Raw genomic sequence first — 17,022 nt, 5'->3', positions numbered from 1 at the left:
GCATTCCTGCATTTTTTTTTTTTTTTTTGTAAATAACCATTTAAAATAATTTTCTTTGGACTTCTTTTATATAAATCTGGTTTATTTTCATATTACAAATTGAAAGTGAAGATAATTTGAATTTCCAAATGCATGGGTGCGGTCTTAGGAGAGGGATTCTTACTGCTGTCTTAAAAGTCTCTGTACTTTCATAGAAGGCCAGAGAAGGCAATTAGCATTTCCCGTAATAAAGTATTCAAAATAATTATATGTGACTTCCTTTTCTTCTTTCAGTTATTTCCTTTAGACAGTGATTAAACCTGCTCTCTTCTGAGGACAATTTTAAAAGATTTTTGCTTGTGTTTTTATGTGCTTGCTTTATTTTCTATACTTAAGTGCATGCTTTTAAGTTCTTCTATTCTGCCAAGTGCGTTGAGTCCTCTGTAATAATTTACTAGCTTTAAGTACATATAAGTCTTTGGGCACTTAAAATACAGCTGCATTATTTGTATTTTCAAAATAGCTTGATTTTATAAAACCAGAAACAAGATCAAGCTTCAGCAGTAATTCCTAACTCAACTGTAGCTAAATCTTGTTGTTGTTGTTGTTGTTTTTAAGAATACAGGTAATATTTAGCATCCCATTGAACACTGTGGATTCTAGTCAATCTAGGAGGATAGTGCATTTAGTGCACGTTGGGGAGGTCTGCAGCTATATTTGAGATACCAATCAAAAAATGGGCCCTTGAAATGGGTCTTGACTTCCGTTATGTTAAAAATTTGTTAAATTGCCAGATAGTGATGTTTTGCATTGTTCAGCATAAATGGGACACATTCTTCATTTATGTCCATGAGCTATTTCATGTATATTGTTTTAAAAGGATGAATTTTGAAAACGGAAGTGCAGATGAAATTGTCAGGTCATTAAAACTGTACTCTGTGCTCCTGTGTTTCACTGAATTGCCATTTGTGAACTTTTCAGTGTTTCTTCTCTGTGCAGATCTGCCAGGTGTCATGTGAGAGTTACTGCTTTTATCACGACTTCCGTGGGCCTCTGCCTACTCATGCTGAGAGGTGCAGGTTTGGTGCCCTTGTCCCCTCCAGATCTCCCATGAGTTGTTGCAGAAGCACTACCCTGTCCTTTGTCACACCAGGGTGTCACCTGGCATCTGACCCCTCTGTCTGTAAGGAGACCTGATGTCACACATCTGGAGCAAGAGGAGAGATTAGTAGTGACCACCTGTAATTAGTGGAGTTTGAAATAGGACATGGAATTAATTTGGTCAACTATAGCAGTGCTATTGCTGGGTAACAGCCATCAGTTGCTTTTTCTAGAAGAAATGATATTTACAAGAGAAAAACAAGAGATCCATCTATGTCACTGTAGGGGAAAAAATAAGAGCAAATATTCTTTTTCCAGAAGCCTGCATGCAAAGCATCTGCTAACATTGTTTATTTCATTATATTGTTCTTCACTGTCCTCCTTGGAATAGCATAACAAGGTTGTAAATCATCAAATGTGCATTTGGTGGTCACTTGTCCCCATTCTTAATTTTAGAGGCTGTCCATGGAGTGTGAGTTCCTAATAACGCTTCCATCTATCTAATTGAGTAAATGCATCTCATGCAGATTAGCAATAGCTGCTTTACAGTGCTTGTTTTTTCATGATCTAATTGCTAGTTTACCTCCATGTCTGTCTGCTTTCCTACTGAAAATGTTCAGTCATCTGTAGGCACCCTGAACTAAAACCAGAGAAGTGTATCAGGGGAGGAAAACATAATTTGCAAAGTAGGAGAAAGAGGATGATACTGAGATGTCATTGAAGTACTATATTTGGGAACGAGGGTGAAAAAGTATTTTCTTGGTATATCAAAACTGTGCATAATTCTGACTGATTTTGTCAGTACTTCTGCGCTTTTTATCACTTCTCAGTCCATTCAGAATACTCATTACTCCTGCATGTAGCACCTCTACAATTTACTTGCAAAATAAAGCAACTAATAGCACAGTCTTTATTCCTAGGAAATATATGTATTTTTTGTGTGCAGTTACACATATCTTTGTTTTAGCCACCAAAATAGAAATACTTTGCCTTTTTTTTTTTTTTTTTTTTTTGTCCTTTTTGTATTTGGATACCTGAATACATTATTCCTCTTAAAATGAAAGTGCTTTAATTGATGTAACTATTACTTTCTCCCTTTCCAGTACTGTCACAGTTGCATATAATCTCTGCATCTAGCAATGATAGCCTTTTTTTTGGAGTCATAGGATGTGAAATAGAAAAAAAATATATATATATACACATATATTAACTGAAACAGCTAATCATTAAAATAAAGATGTAAATGTATGTTATCAGGACAGATGACTCTGCCAGTTTTTAAACTTAAATCACGAAGTTTCAGTAGCTATCAAGACCAATTCTAGCAGTTGTACTGGCTGTTCTTGTAGTATGAAGTGCATTCAGTTGCGTCCATTTTGGTGGAAAATACATCTGTTTTTATTTCTCTCTGCTTAACCCTGGTAGTGCTCTTTATTTTCTAACTTTTTTTTTCCCTGCCCCACCCCAGTAGGAAGATTATCAATATCACAGTATTACCCACCTTGTTGACCAAGGGAGTCCAGTTGATGTAATCATTTTGGATTTCAGCACAGCTTTCAACACTGACAAGATACCCAGCAAGCACATAGCTAGACAAATGCAGTGGGTGGGCAATTGACTGATGGGTTGGACTCGGTGGGTTCTAGTAAGTGGAGTTACATCAGGCTGGTAGCCAGTCAGTAGTGGGGTTCTGCAGGGCTCCATTTTGGGACTAGTTCTCCTTAGGGTTTTCATCAGTGTTTCGGATGCAGGACTTTGGAATGCATACTAAGGCAGCTTGCAAATGATGCTAAATTGAGAGGATCTGAGGTCTCTTGGCTTGTTCAGCCCAGAGGAGAGGAAGCCTTGTTGTGGCCTACAGCTCCGCACGAGGGGATTTGTTTAAATAATAATTTTAGTGTTATATAGTTGTATCTTAATTTCAGTGTGGATTTCTCTAGCTTTCAGGTTTTTATTATTAGCATTTGTCCATGGGTAGAATAAGAACTTGTGTGTATCTACAGATCTTCTTTATATGAAAGCATTTCTTTAGCCCTTAATTACTGCGGCTTTTCTGTACTAAATTGTTTTTCAGTATAGCTGCAGATATTGTCCCTGGCTTTGTACATAGTGTTCTAATATTTGCCATCTTCTGATTATAAAATCATGTTTCTAGTGTTGTCAGTGTTCTGTTTACAGAATCACAGATTGCATTAGCTCTCCAGCTCTGGTAGCTCATTTCTGATCACTTGTGCTACCGTAACTTTAAGCTCTTACATCAAAGGCTCCCTGCACACGTTGTGTTTAAGTGCAGATATGGCCTAAGGTCCTAAGCTGTGTAATTTATTTTATTGGTGATCCAAAATGCTTTTGATTTGAATAATCCCGGACTGTCAGCCAGTCCATGTTCCTAAATCTTACTGTAGTTTCCTCTTCACTGTGAACGATTTTGCCCAAGTTTATGCAATCCACCGATAGACCTAAGGTGACTTTTCATTTATTTCCAAATAATTGATAAACATGTTGAATTATTGTGTTTAGTATTAATCCCTGCCAAAAAGCAAAAAGTTGCTGACAGCAGGTTTGGAGAAAATTATTTCGTATAATGCATGGGTTTTTTTTTGTTAGCGTGGATGTGAATGTTCTGATCACTTAATTGTTACCTCTGAAGCCTATTTAAGGCAAAGTAAGTATCATTTGTTTTACTGACTGTTTTTGCAGGCCTGCTGAAGGGATTCTGAACTTGCAGCTCAGGTGCTTTTTCCAGTTGTATCAGTTGTAGCTAGTCAGTGTGATGCCTCTCCCTGCAAAACTTGCTTCAGACTTTACAAAAAAAAAAAAAAGTTCATCTTCACAGACAATTTTATGAGGTTTGCTTAAAAGAGGCATGTTTCATTTTTCATTTGTTCCAAGGCAGATTAGTTAGTTCTTAAGTATTAGATTCATAACCTAGCCCTTTCTTGTATCGGATGAGGTATTTGAGGAGAGCAAGAAACATGGGGAACAGTGAGTGTTCAGAGGAGACGTGAAAGGCATCAAGCCTTTGTGGGGCATTTTTGTGAAGTTGAGGATATATCCATCACTAAGGAAGCTTTTGGTTTGTATGTTCAAAAATAAGCTAACTTCTCAGTCTCTGTGCAGCACGTGTATTTCTGTGACTCTGCATTCATGTAATCCCATTGATTTTATTGTGAAAACAAAAATTTGAATTTTTTAACAGAAGTATTTGCCCCATAATTTCAATATTGAATCTGTTTGCTTTGTTTTTTTCAATAGACAGTCTAAACTTTAGGCCAACAATTTTTTCAGACTTTTGGATCTGTTGTATATCTGACTGTGTTGCTGTACATGGCAATTTTTTTGTGTCATGTTTAAGTAAATTTTAATGCTATAAGTGCTTGTTTATCTTTTATAGCTAGGTTGGTAAGTGAACAGTGTTGAAAGAGAAGTAGATCGTGATGCAGTATCTTAGTGACCTGCTACAACAAAGCTTGCTGTCTGCCTGTGTTTGTTCTTCCTTACCAACGCATAGGATAACAGTCAATATCCTTGCTTTCTATGATTTTCAAGACATCGGTGTCTTTTTTTCAGCAAGTTTTTCTTGATGCTGAAATGGGAGGCTTACAGGCCTTGCTGAGAGAAGGAACTCCAGCTTCATCTCTCATACACAGAAGTTCAGCACTTTTTTCTCCTCTTTCTTTTTTCCTATATGGAGTAGTCTTTTTTCTTTGAAGGTTTTAAATGCTCTTAGAATTCTTTAGCAGTTCCATCATCTGACAGGTAAAATTAGAGTATAGTTTTCAAAAAGCTTTAAAATACGGATTCTTGATACTTTTTATTAGAAAGGTGCTATTATTACATGGTCAGTCCAAAATGCTGGGTGATTCCTTATTGTCTGAAAATGACAGCTGATAGATTCTAAAGCAAATGACCATTAGCCGGACACTATTAATTCTGCCATTGATACAGTAAAATTAATGTGTTAACAAGGCAGAAGGACTAACAAATCCAAATTATCTGCAAGTCATTCATCAGACTTCAGTACCTGAATCCTTATGCCATAAACCAACAGAACATTTAGCCAGTTCTGTAATAGTGGTGAAGGCCTTTAGAAATAGTGAGTACTGTATGGGTAAAACAGTTAGCTAATTTTTATGTGTTAAGGATCCCATTGATGGGTATCTTGTACACTCTTTAAACATAGCAAACAAATTACATCTCTTTTTGTTAACCATAAGATATAAATGCACAGTAAAATTTAATCTGTTAGTGAATAACTTTATAGTTGTATTGGTGGAAAATATGGAAACTTAATATCCTTGTGGTATGAATTCAGCAAATGAGAAATTAATTTTTCCTACTGCAGAATGACCAGTAGTATATAGAAGTCAGTTCTGAGAATACAGCAATCAAACAGTATCCATAGTGCTTATGATTTCGGATTATCCATTTACTTTTTGCTGCTACCTTTTTTAATTCTACCTCATAAACTAGAAGAGTTAGTACACTGTATCTTTACAGTTCAGGTATATAATATTCACAGAATATAGCAGTGAGAGTAAGATATTCGTTTACCCTGTTGAGCTTGAAATCTGGCTCTGGTTTCACCAAGACCATTCATCTCCACTGCATTTAGTCATGTGAGCACCTGTAACTCTGATCATAATTCAGGTCCACTGGATATTGTTTCCCACATGGGACATAGGCATCTAATAGGCCTGATAGCTGCATGTTCTAAACCCAGCACCATTAGGAAATGGCTATATTAAGGGAATACCTTGTGTTTCAAAACTTTGTGTCACATCTTAAGATGCTAGTTGTGGCAGCAGCACCAGGCCTGATTGTCCGTCAGGCCTTAGCTGATACAGGATTCAGCTCTCTAGTCATCATTTAATACGTAGAAAGCCCAAACCTTATTCTTTTCAGAGAAAAGCAGCAGGTCAGGTCAGGAGTATCTTTTGGTCTTCCAGCTGAAGTACTGATAACAAAAAGATAGCATAGAAACAGATAGATTTTCCCCCTCAGTGTCTGCTGTGACTTCTGATGTTCAGCAGAATTAAATTTCAATGATCTGTTTTCTTTTCTCCACTGAAAAGAAGCACAGTGCTCAGTTGCCTGAAGTCGAAGCTTAGTACTGTGCGTCATTACTTCTTAACAGCATTCTTTAGAAGTGTGCATACACCGAGTTTTTACTGGCAATACTTGAAGCCCATTACCATTCCAGCAGAAGTCTTGATGTGCCATTATTTTCAAATCATAAATACTCCTCATCTATCTTCAAACAGTAAATATTCGCCAGGCTTTTGAAAATTCTGAGTTGAAACTTTTCAGTGAGTTTTGGGAAGTCCTGTGTGTAAGGTGCTGTGATTTCAGTTCTGTTTATTTTTTTTAAGTTCGGTGTGTATGGCAGCCTTTACATTGTAAAGGATATGTAAAGGATATGCTGAACTCTTTCATCTTTTAGTATCTGCATAGGAGAAAGTGGAGACAGGTTTTTTAATTCTAGTTGTGTGCTTGTTTGAGAATATACAGCCATCTTCTCTGGGTGAGATTTCTCTTTCCTTTGGTAGTTGAAAACAGAAGGATGTCTTATCTGCTTCATGTCTTCTTCTCTCATTCATCTGTCTGAAGGACCACATGCTGTCTTTAATACTGGATTTTAAAGTGGGATGCAGTGCCCTCTGGAAATACTGTTACAGAATTACTTCTATAAGTAAAGAAGGAGCATAGGTAATCTATTTAGAGACTGGGCTCTAAATTTTGATGTTAAAGTTAGCTATTTGCATCTTTTGAGAGTGAAAATTAGCAAAAAGTAACTCATGAGGTGCAGAATACATGAAAATTCAACTATATCAGTGTGCTCACTGTTACGTAATTCCACATGACCACTTGTGGTTTTGCAGTGATAGAAATTGTCATTTAAGGTAACTCCATAGAATATTTTTGTTGATGCATTTGCAGTGAATAGTTTGTGAAGTTGGTGTTACTTGTCCTTGTAAATCTGAGCACTGACTTCAGAAGCTACTGCATGTAGCGGCTTTGGAGAAAAATGAGGTAACAGTTGATTTATATTACTTGGCTGTAAAAAAAATTATCTTTTGAAATAGGCAAAAAATTTTGCACCAGTATTGTCAAGACTATTCATGCTCCAGTCATTGTTTTTGTAAGTATTTGATTCCCAGGAATGTGTTGGAAACACATGAAACGCATCCCCCAGTGCTGTCCTTGTGTACATATGAGTGTTAAGAAAAGGAATTCTCTGTGGCTGTCTGTAGGGGAGCAGTTGTCCTCTTTAGGAATTGTTTTTAAAAAGAAGCTCATGAAAAATAGATTTTGTTTTTATCAGCTTGGGAAGAGATTGGGATATGGTTGCAGAGGCAGGTAGATGTGCTGATCTTGTGGCTCGCTCCTAATGAGAAATGTGATTCTCCTCTTTCTTGCCCACCATCTTTAACTGACTTGGCTATTTTTTTTTTTGTTAAGAGTGTGAATATAAATTCCTGCTAGATTTGTGAATTGAATTTCTTTATTAAATGTTCGAATGGTTGTCAAAGCAGAAAAAAAAGAGGAGCACGCAGGCATGCAGTAGGGAGTGGAAAAATGGAAGCAGCATGGACTGCTAAAACTGGAGATGGGAATAGAAAAAGGAAAAAAAAGAACAAACACTCAGATATACCTGAGGCTTCTGGGTGCTTCTGGGTGTTCTAGCTTCTTTTTCTTTCTGATCCTCTTATTTCCTAGAGTTCTGGCAATTTTCAGTCAATCTTGAGGCTTTCTTTCATGTAGGTCATGTAATGTAGTACGTCTGTTTTCAGTTATTGGATTTTAGATTGCTCTTGTTGTCCCTCCTTCCTTGGTGTCCCTTGGTTTGCTAATCTCAAATACTTCAAATACTATTTGAAGGACAGTGAGAAGCAGAGAAGAGTTGTCAGTTTGGGAAATGAGGTGCAACATTTAAATATTCCTAAAGGTGTGATAACAAACCTATTTGTAGTTAGTGAAATCTGAGAACAGTGAAGCTATCTATTGGCTTAGGAGTTTTTTCACAACACATCTAACCACAAAGTAATACAGAACTGTCTAAAGCTCACTTTTCTGCCTTTGCTGTTCTTGTTTTAAAGCTAGCAAGACTTTGGAGATGTTGTAACTGCTCCCTGTGCTTTTGCTTCTACTAATCTTAATTGTCAGATGTTGTAGTAGTGACAGGAGCTAGCTGTGTTTTTGAGGCATTCTACATTTGGCACTCTTTAAGTCATAGCTGCAGGTAGAAGAGGTGCTAAGTATATGCATTGCTATTTAAAGCAATAAAACAAACAAAACAAAAAGCAAATAAAATGATTATGCAGCTTTCTAAGTTATCTATTTCACAAAGAAACTGAAGACAGTTCCAAAATGAAAACTGGATATAGCATTCAGATTTGAGGAGCTAAGCCTGCTTCAGAATTATACTTCTCTGCCGTATTTGAAGCATTACTTTTTTCTTTTCTGTTTCTGTATAGAAGAGAAGAAGCCTAAAGTCAAGAAACCAAAATCTGAATTCCCTGTATACACTGTTCTGGAATCAAGTGCATACATGCCATCCTATGACCATGGAGCTTCTATAGAAGAGATCGAGGAACAGATGGATGACTGGTTGGGAAACAGGAACAGAACACACAAAAAGAAGGCAAGTTCAAAATCTTGAATGTAATTATATATTTCAATTGTTTTCATTTGCTTTCCTATTAAGAAAATGGGGTGTCATAGGTGCAACCATATTTGCGTATAGGTGAAATCTAGAGGAATTTTAGTTGTTGGGTAGAGATTATGTTCAGTGTAATTTGTGTAATGACACTGAAAATGTTAAAATAGGAGGTAGTTGATTAAATCATATGAAAGCTCTCTATGGCTTCTAATATAAATACTCTTTTCCTTCTCTAGAAATTAGTAGAAATATTGTTGTCAGGTTACCTGAGGCTTGTTTCTCTCTCTTAATTGCAGTTAATAACATTTTATTTTCCAGAACTGATTCTTCTATGCTTTGAAGGAAAAAAAAAAAAAAAAAAAAAAAAAAAAAAAAGGGTTTTATTATGCTCTTAATATCTGTATGCATCACTTTTTGACTATAAAACTCCTTATGTATTTTGTATATTTGGTCTGACTTAGAATATGATATATGCCTATTGTTAAGACTCTTGCTGCTTAGAGGTCGGGGTTCTTACTGGCAGTTACTGTAATAAACTTCTGGTAAATGTTATTAAAACATACTGGCTTGAGAATGTGTAGTTTTCATCTTAGTACTGAATTATACAGATGACAAGAACAAAGATGTTGTAAATTGATCTCCTTACTTGAAAATCTGTCTTGCCTGACAGACTGAGGTGAGAAGGATTGTATTCAGGGTGAAGTTAGGGCAACATGTTGACTTCAGTGTCAAAAACAGTGAAAGAAGTTGCTGCTGTTGTCTGTTTACTGTGTGCTGAAGATTTTCTTACTCTTTGATTTTTTTTCAAGCCTGTGAAAAACACCATCTCTGTTTTTAGGCAGACTTTTTTTTTTTTTTACTAAAATAATTTACATTTGCATGTCAAATTTAATCATCTTCCAGTACTGTATTCCTAGGCTTCATGACTTTTCAGTTGCCAAGTTTCTTGCTGTGTGTTTTTGTGCCTATTAATTCTCTTTTTCTGTCTTACTTATATTTATAATATATATATATATATATTTATACACACACACATTGTTTTCTTTTGTATTTCTGTTATAATTTTTTTCCTCAGAAAGCTCAGCTTTTGACTTCTGAGTAAAGAATTGAAACTCTGAATCCTTACACACTGGAGCATAGTCACACCCAGTTTCTCTAAGCAAGAGCTCCTGTCCTTAATTCTGAGATAAGCTGACTGGGAGTTAGGAACTGATGTTCACAGTCATTGCTTTGTGTTCCTTAATGCAAGCAGTCTTTGTGGCTGGAGTCTTTCCTTGGATTTCCATGAAAGTCTTTCTTTGGGTTTTCATTGAATGAGACTGAGCCTATTCCATCTATAATTTTACACCTTCCACACAGAGTGAGTAGAAGTTGTGTCTTCAGAGACACTGCTGAGGGAACAAAAGTTGTATCCTTGTTCATCCTTTCAGACATAAGAGTCAAAGAAATGAAAACATATTGAAGAACTCTTACTGGAACGTAAGTAACTTGTTTTTCTACGCTCGTTTGCGGAGGTTCAGTGCTGACAAAGTTGACTCATCAGTTTACTTTCAGAATTGCATTCTGTTGCAAATGGGGTTAAAATTTTGGGGACTGTTGAGCAGTTTGAAAGTATACTGTGTAGGTAGGGTATTTGGCCTGAGCAAGCTGTGATGAGGTGTGGTTGACAGCTAACAGCTAAACTGCAATGCAACATTTGGTATAGTAGTACTGAACAGCAGATCCATGAAACGTACAAAGAATTGGAGAATGTCTGTTCACTGGCTGTAGTGGCTTGCAGGAGTCATTTGTATATTAATATAAGGATGTTAGTGTCATTTTATTTGTAATAAGCTGACTGGGAAACTGACTGTACCACAAGTGAATTGTTTCTGACTGTCATTCAGTGGATTTTCTGCTGTGGAAAGGTACGTTTTCTTCTGCTACACGTCATGGATGTGAGCATGAAGAGCATCCCCCTCCTACCTCCTATCACTTCTTTCATAGACAGATAACAAAGTGTGTGTAACATTTTTTTGCTTGTCTTAGGAATAAATTTCTCTTCCATAAAATGTTTGGCCATCAGACTTTTTCTTAGGATCATCATGCTTCACTCATATGAAAGCTTCCTGGGTTTGTGGGGCTTTTTTTCCTTACGTTGGCTTAAGGATGTGCACTGTGTAAAGTACACGAGGCCAGGGAGCGGTTACCCATGTGAAAAGATCAAACTGGCTTGATAAAATAGTATGCTACTATGTCATCCATCCATAAATAGTGTATTGGAGTTGTCCCTGATGTTCCTATCGCAGGTCTAGGTGATTATGTCTGGCTTTACATTGTCCATGAGCTTCTTTGCTCTGTTGTCCTTGGTTCCTTTGAGGAGAACTTTACTTTCTTTACTCCTTTCTTTGGAAAGTACTGTATCATGCCAAATGCACAGTTTGAAACACTGTATCTGCTCTCTTTGGAAAACTAGGTTTGTGAATTTAGATGCATTGAAGCTGTATAACAGGAAAATTTAGATATTTATTGTTCTTTCTTCAGCAGTAGTCTGGATTTTTCTCTGCTGTACTCATCTAAGAATGAATGAACAGGAAGAATCGATCAGCAATAAAAGTCAATTTTGAAAATAATATATACTAAATAGGAAAAGTTGAATAGGATGGGTTTTAGCCCTGAAAAGCTAAGCTAAGTGACTGTTCCTGTCCATTCCAGGCTGTTCTAGGCAGAATGGTTATCGCGTCCTGTTACTTACAGCCTTTCACAAATATATATATAAAGATTTATTTGAAACAAACAAATTTACATTCAGATCTGGATGAGCATGTTACCTTCACCACGTTTGAAACCTTTGTTTGATTGCCTGACCTATTCCTGAACTTCTTCTGTTGAAAGTAGTGCAAGCAGGCTTGATTGTATTGGAGAGCATGGAAATGGTGCAGTGAGACTCCTGAGACTTCTTCTATATGAGAAAAACCGTGTACTTAGCTAGCGTTAAGTTGCAAATTCATGTAACTGTGTTTACACTATTCGTGCAGACTGCATGACTCAAAGCTGAGAGGAATTGCTAAAAGCTCATTCTCATACCAGTGGAAAATTCTTTCTGTACTTTTAAGAGTTTTATTCCTAAAGCTATTTTCTTCGGTTGTTGAATGTTAATACTTATCTTCTTCCATGTTATTAAGAGCATATAAGTAGCTAAATTTACTTCTTAGCTTCTGATTTTTATTTATCTGTCACCCAAAATGGACTAGAGTAAGTGTTCTGTGTATGCTTGTTAAGAGGTAAGGAAAATGAGAAGTTTCACCAGGTCTTCCTTTTGGTTGTGTTATTTTGTTGGCCTCCATGTATTGTTAAGTATTGCATTACTTTGTAGCTGCTTAACCCTTCATTTTCCTCTGGAGCAACCAGAGGTTTGTAGATGTAGAGATGGAATTAAAAAGAGCATCTGGGTATGTTACATTTGAACTTGTTCTGTCCTTTCTGCACATGTTCATGCAAAAATATATGTATTTATCATTTCTGGACTCATTTTATTGATGAATCATTTCAAAATAATTTCTCTCCAAGTGGGATTTCTCTCGTAATCTTCATTCTGATCAGATTTTACATGATTTGTGATGCATGTTTTCATGAGAGTCCATTGTCTATGTGAATAATGTGTTGATGCTGCAGGAAAATCTTGGCCCTTGAGAAATCAGTGGGAGGTTTATCATGGTCCTGAGTGGGGCCAGGATTATAATTCCTTTTGGTTTACACATTCCTCATCTTCTCCCGCTGGAATCTACTCTTTATTCATCTCTGAAGATAGGTTTCCTAGTTCTTCCTCAGTGAGGGATGAATACTTTTGACCTTTTGATATTTGCTTGCTCTGTTAAGGGGAAATAAAGGTGGAGAAAGACGGTGCCTGATCCCTTCCAGCTGGACCAGATGTATCGATTAAAAAATCATGTTTCTCATTATTTTTGTTTTTCATGTAATCCTGCAGCACTTCTTGGCATTTGGGTTTTTTTTATATTGCTGGAACACCTGGCTTGATTTTACTGAAGTAAGAATAGTAACAACTATTTTTGTGCACAAAGATGGGAAGCTTAGATAATGTGCATCTCCTGCATTTTCCACACTTCCAGACTCTTTCTGGTTAATATGCTCTTAGTACTTTTATTTCCTATGGACCATTCATGCACTGTACTTCATGGATGGGGTGCTGATAAAGAGTGTGAAAAGTTTTGCTTGAAAGCTGACTGTGGAACAATGCTGTAAAATAACCAAACTTTACCTGCATGAAGTACCTCTCTGCTTCATAACTTTATAAGGCAAACTGCTGTACAAATGCTGAATTATCATTCTGTTAGCTTTAAGACTGTGGTTTTGACAATTAAATTTTAGTCATTTTATAACCTTGCGCATTGCGTAATTGCCAGCCAGCCTGCCACCTGCTCTCTTCTGCCTTGAATCTTCCCACATCTGTGCTGCTTTGAAATCTGAGTATGCTTTTTCTTTAGTAGCAAATAACATGGTGCTTGTTCTAATCAGACATCATATGACGGATTACCTGAATGCAGTTTCCAGGCTTTTAAAAAATGTTAATGCCTTAAGCAAGTAGTTTGTATCTTAGCAGGATTAAGGTGCTGTATAAACCAGATGTTTTCATAAGTTGGCCTTCTAGGGGAAGGGTTACACTGTTTTTGTGTGCTACCTGAGGTCATCTAGTTTTGAAATACTCAGTTTTCTTTTTCTAAGCAGTGAAACATATATAGTATGTGGTAAGCATGTTTGTATTCTAACTCCCTTTTATTCATGGGACAGATAAATGTGAGCAAGTGGCAGTCTGAGGTTGCTCCTGGTGTCCTGGTGCTGTGCCTCGACCCTGACCCAGAGAGATTGCTGTAGGTTGAGAAAGTAAATCACTCTGTATGCCCATTGAATTTAAGCCTCTATATTGAGACTGCCAGCAACCATACCTGTTAGTGTCAGTTATGATGCTATTCACTAGGAGCTAGCCTGAGCTCATAATACATTTTAACCTGAACTCCAAACTCTCATCAAATGGTGATGACTTTGAGTCACTATTGATCTGGGCCATATCGAATTTAGTGACCCTGAGGTGAAAATCCCAGTATTCTATTACCAAACCCTTAAGCATTGTAGTTTCACTGAAAAGATAACTTCATTTAAAAAAAAAGAAAAATCTGCATTAGCACGGTACTGAAAGTGTTAAGTCAGAAGACTCTAGGCTATAGTTTATTATGCTTTGTGTTTCTGCAGAGGAAGCAGACTCAGCCTGAGTAGAATATTGTTTTTTACATTTTACAAGAATTCTTCAGTGCCCGTCCTATAGGTAACTCCTACAATTTTCGTATTTACTTTAGAGCTAATGAAATAGATACTTGTGTCCTACAAACACATACTGCTGAACGTAGGTATTTATGCCTACCTATAGAACATACTGAGGCTCTTGCCTGAGCCCTGTGAACAAGTGCAGAACCAAATATACATCTTTCTTCTGTGGAGCAGAAAGCTACTAGTGAAACATTCATGGTAGCAACTGAGATGGTGAGGAGAAGGCACTCCTCTGTTACTGTGTTTGCGGAGTAGGTGATAGGACTTTATTTACCAATGCAGTCGATGATCGCCTCAATTATTCAAAAATTGTATGTTTTATTCATCCCACACACGCACAGCATTCATTCTCTTCCTTTTTTTGTTCCTCATTACAAGCTACCCGGTTGTAATAGACAAAAGAATACTTGAAAAACTTCTGAGTTTTCAAATATCATACTGAACAGCCAATGGCTTGTTGATTTTATGACTGATCTTTTTTGTTTATTTCTGTGACTGCTGAAACAGAGCAGTTTGTTTCTGGCAAAATTAGTACACTTTGCAAATATCTGGCCAAATAGTGAATTTTTGAAGGTTTTGTTGAGAAAAAATACAATTTTCTGCCTTTTGAATCTTCTTTCTCCTAATACAGAAAATAGTGTTTCTTTCAGATTTGTACCTTAAATATTTATGCCTCTATGGACTTCACTTTGTACTTGAATGCCTGTAAGAAGAGCAAAGAGTGATTTTATTTTTTTTTTCCTAAAATAGTATTTATTAATTTTTGGGTTTTCCTTGGGTACAAGGTCCCACATTTCATCTGCTATATTAAATATGCAGTGCCTTTAATTTTCTCAGCTTTTTTTATGGAAGAATTAAGTTGCAGGATGATTCTGACAAATTCTATGACTAACATCTCAAGTTGGTTTCTTTAGTGGTGTAACAGAGATTAAAAAACAAACTGCAATTGTGAATACAAAACAAAAAACAGAAATTATGCCAGTGGTAGGTTCAGAGAAAATGAAGTTGTTATGGCTGGTATTAATGCCAGAAATGGCTTACGAAAGAGTTGGAGAGTTGGGAAATATTTCAGAAATAGAAAAAGACTGGAAGTAAATACCTGCTGAGCCACTGCTAGTGTAAGAATGTGGAATTTATGCATTTCCTTCTGTCTTCTTGTCTTTGACCTATTATTTTAGGTTGGATAGATTAACAAAGCATAGGAAACTTTTTATTTCTGTATTTATTCATTTATAGAATGCATTGGTGTGATTACATGCAAGTCAATAATAATCTTCTCTCAAATGTACCACGTTCATGCTGCCTCAAACTAGTTATTGTAACGTATGCAGACAGGTAAGTTACACTGTGAACCATTTAGGAGATTATAGAAAATCAAAATATCAATTATTTCATATGAAAGGGAAAGACCATGTGTGAACAGTACCTATTTACAATCCAGACAATTCTGGTAGTGTGTGTAAAGGAAACAAACAGGCAAAATACGTATTTCTGTAAGGACATGTTCATTATGTGTAGTAACAGTATGATATATAAACACTGTCATGCAACCTTTTTATTAAAAAAAAATAAATTGAAAAGATGATCAGCCATGCATATGTACTAAATTAAGGCCATATAATTGATTTTTTTCTGATATTTCCTGATCTCGATTTAGTTCTTAATCTTTTTGTCTAATCAAATATAGCAACATAGGTGCTTGTACTGTACAGACTAATAGTCTGATTTCACCACATGCTGTTGCTGTGTGGTGTCAAGTTATAGCTTCCAGGGGTGATTTATGTGCCTTGTAGCCATAATTCAGTCTGACCACAGTTATACACGTGCTTTTTTTTTTTTTTAATATATGTATAAATATATTTGCACCTCAGTTTTTTGAGCCTGAAAAGCACCCAAAAGTTGAAGTTAGCTGTTCAAAGGGTTAATCTGTGCAGACAGATGTGTAGGGCTTTTCAATTGCAGCTCTGTTTTAGCACTAGGCTGCACTATGACCTCTGTGTAGACACCTGCTTGTGTCCAAACCAGGGCTGTGTAATTTCTAGGGCTAATGTCAGTTCTGTTACATTAACTTCTAGGACTTGGTGTCTTGATTTGCTGCATGTCCCAAGTCTTGTTTCCTTTCTGAGGCTGACATGGTCATTGTCTGTTGCAGAAAGACTTGGTAGCAGACATAAGAGAAACCTTGAACCTAGCTATGAGTGATTGGGATTTCATCTTTTTCAATTAGACATTGAAATTCTGACTCTTGTCATTGGAAGTCTCTCTTCTGGTTTGAATCTTACATCCGTTTTACATGAATTCACAAGAAGCTGTTGATTTTGTAAATGTTAGTCGTCACTGCCCAGCTTGGCCCATTTGAGGCCAGGAGCACTGGAAATCCTGATTTTTCCTTGTCAGTGCTCCCTCCTTGTCATCTCCCTTGATGATCAGTCACTCTGGTCTCTAATGTAGAAAGGAAGAGTGGAGGAGTAAAAAGGAGGTTACAGTTGTGCCCATTTGGGGTAGAAACTGCAGGAAGAGGTGAAGCCTGAGTAGATGTGTGCTTGGTTTGCTCCTGCCCCTCCAATGTAACAGGGAGAGGGGTTCAGCTGTGACACACTGTATCCTTGAAATTTCACCAGAAAAATGAGAGGCGGGGGCTGTAAATCTATAAATATCTCTGAAATGGGATTTTCATAGGATCCACAACTTAGGGATCAGAAAGAATTTGCCGTTTATGGCATTAATTTCTGTAGTGCAATTCACTGCTTCTATTCTCAGCATTTTGATGTAAATTTAAAATGTTCAGACTGTTGCAAAATAGTTACTTTTCTTGGTATGTTCTTGGCTGTTTTTAAATTGGAGAAAGAAGCTAGCTTCAAATAAATCCAATTTTAATTTATAACTTAAAATACATATTAATTTCCCAATACTTTTGTATTGTCCTTTCCAAACAAATCAGTTTAAAAAAAAAAAAT

General features: G+C 36.5%; 1 protein-coding gene across 1 annotated transcript in view; it reads left to right on the top strand.

The window, feature by feature from the left end:
• The window catches only part of DNAJC1 (DnaJ heat shock protein family (Hsp40) member C1), a gene marked incomplete at both ends in the record, with an annotated part of 94,210 nt that overhangs the window by 52,509 nt on the left and 24,679 nt on the right, over positions 1-17,022 (top strand). Inside the window, one exon of the mRNA XM_079538011.1 lies at positions 8,559-8,725. Coding sequence (XP_079394137.1) covers positions 8,559-8,725 — 167 coding nt within the window. The remainder of the gene's footprint in view (positions 1-8,558; positions 8,726-17,022) is intronic.

The sequence above is a fragment of the Tetrao urogallus genome, assembly GCF_951394365.1.
Source record: "Tetrao urogallus genome assembly, chromosome: 7".
Classification (NCBI taxonomy): domain Eukaryota; kingdom Metazoa; phylum Chordata; class Aves; order Galliformes; family Phasianidae; genus Tetrao; species Tetrao urogallus.
The sequence above is the reverse complement of the archived record's forward strand: the minus strand, read 5'-3'. Positions and strand labels throughout refer to the sequence as shown.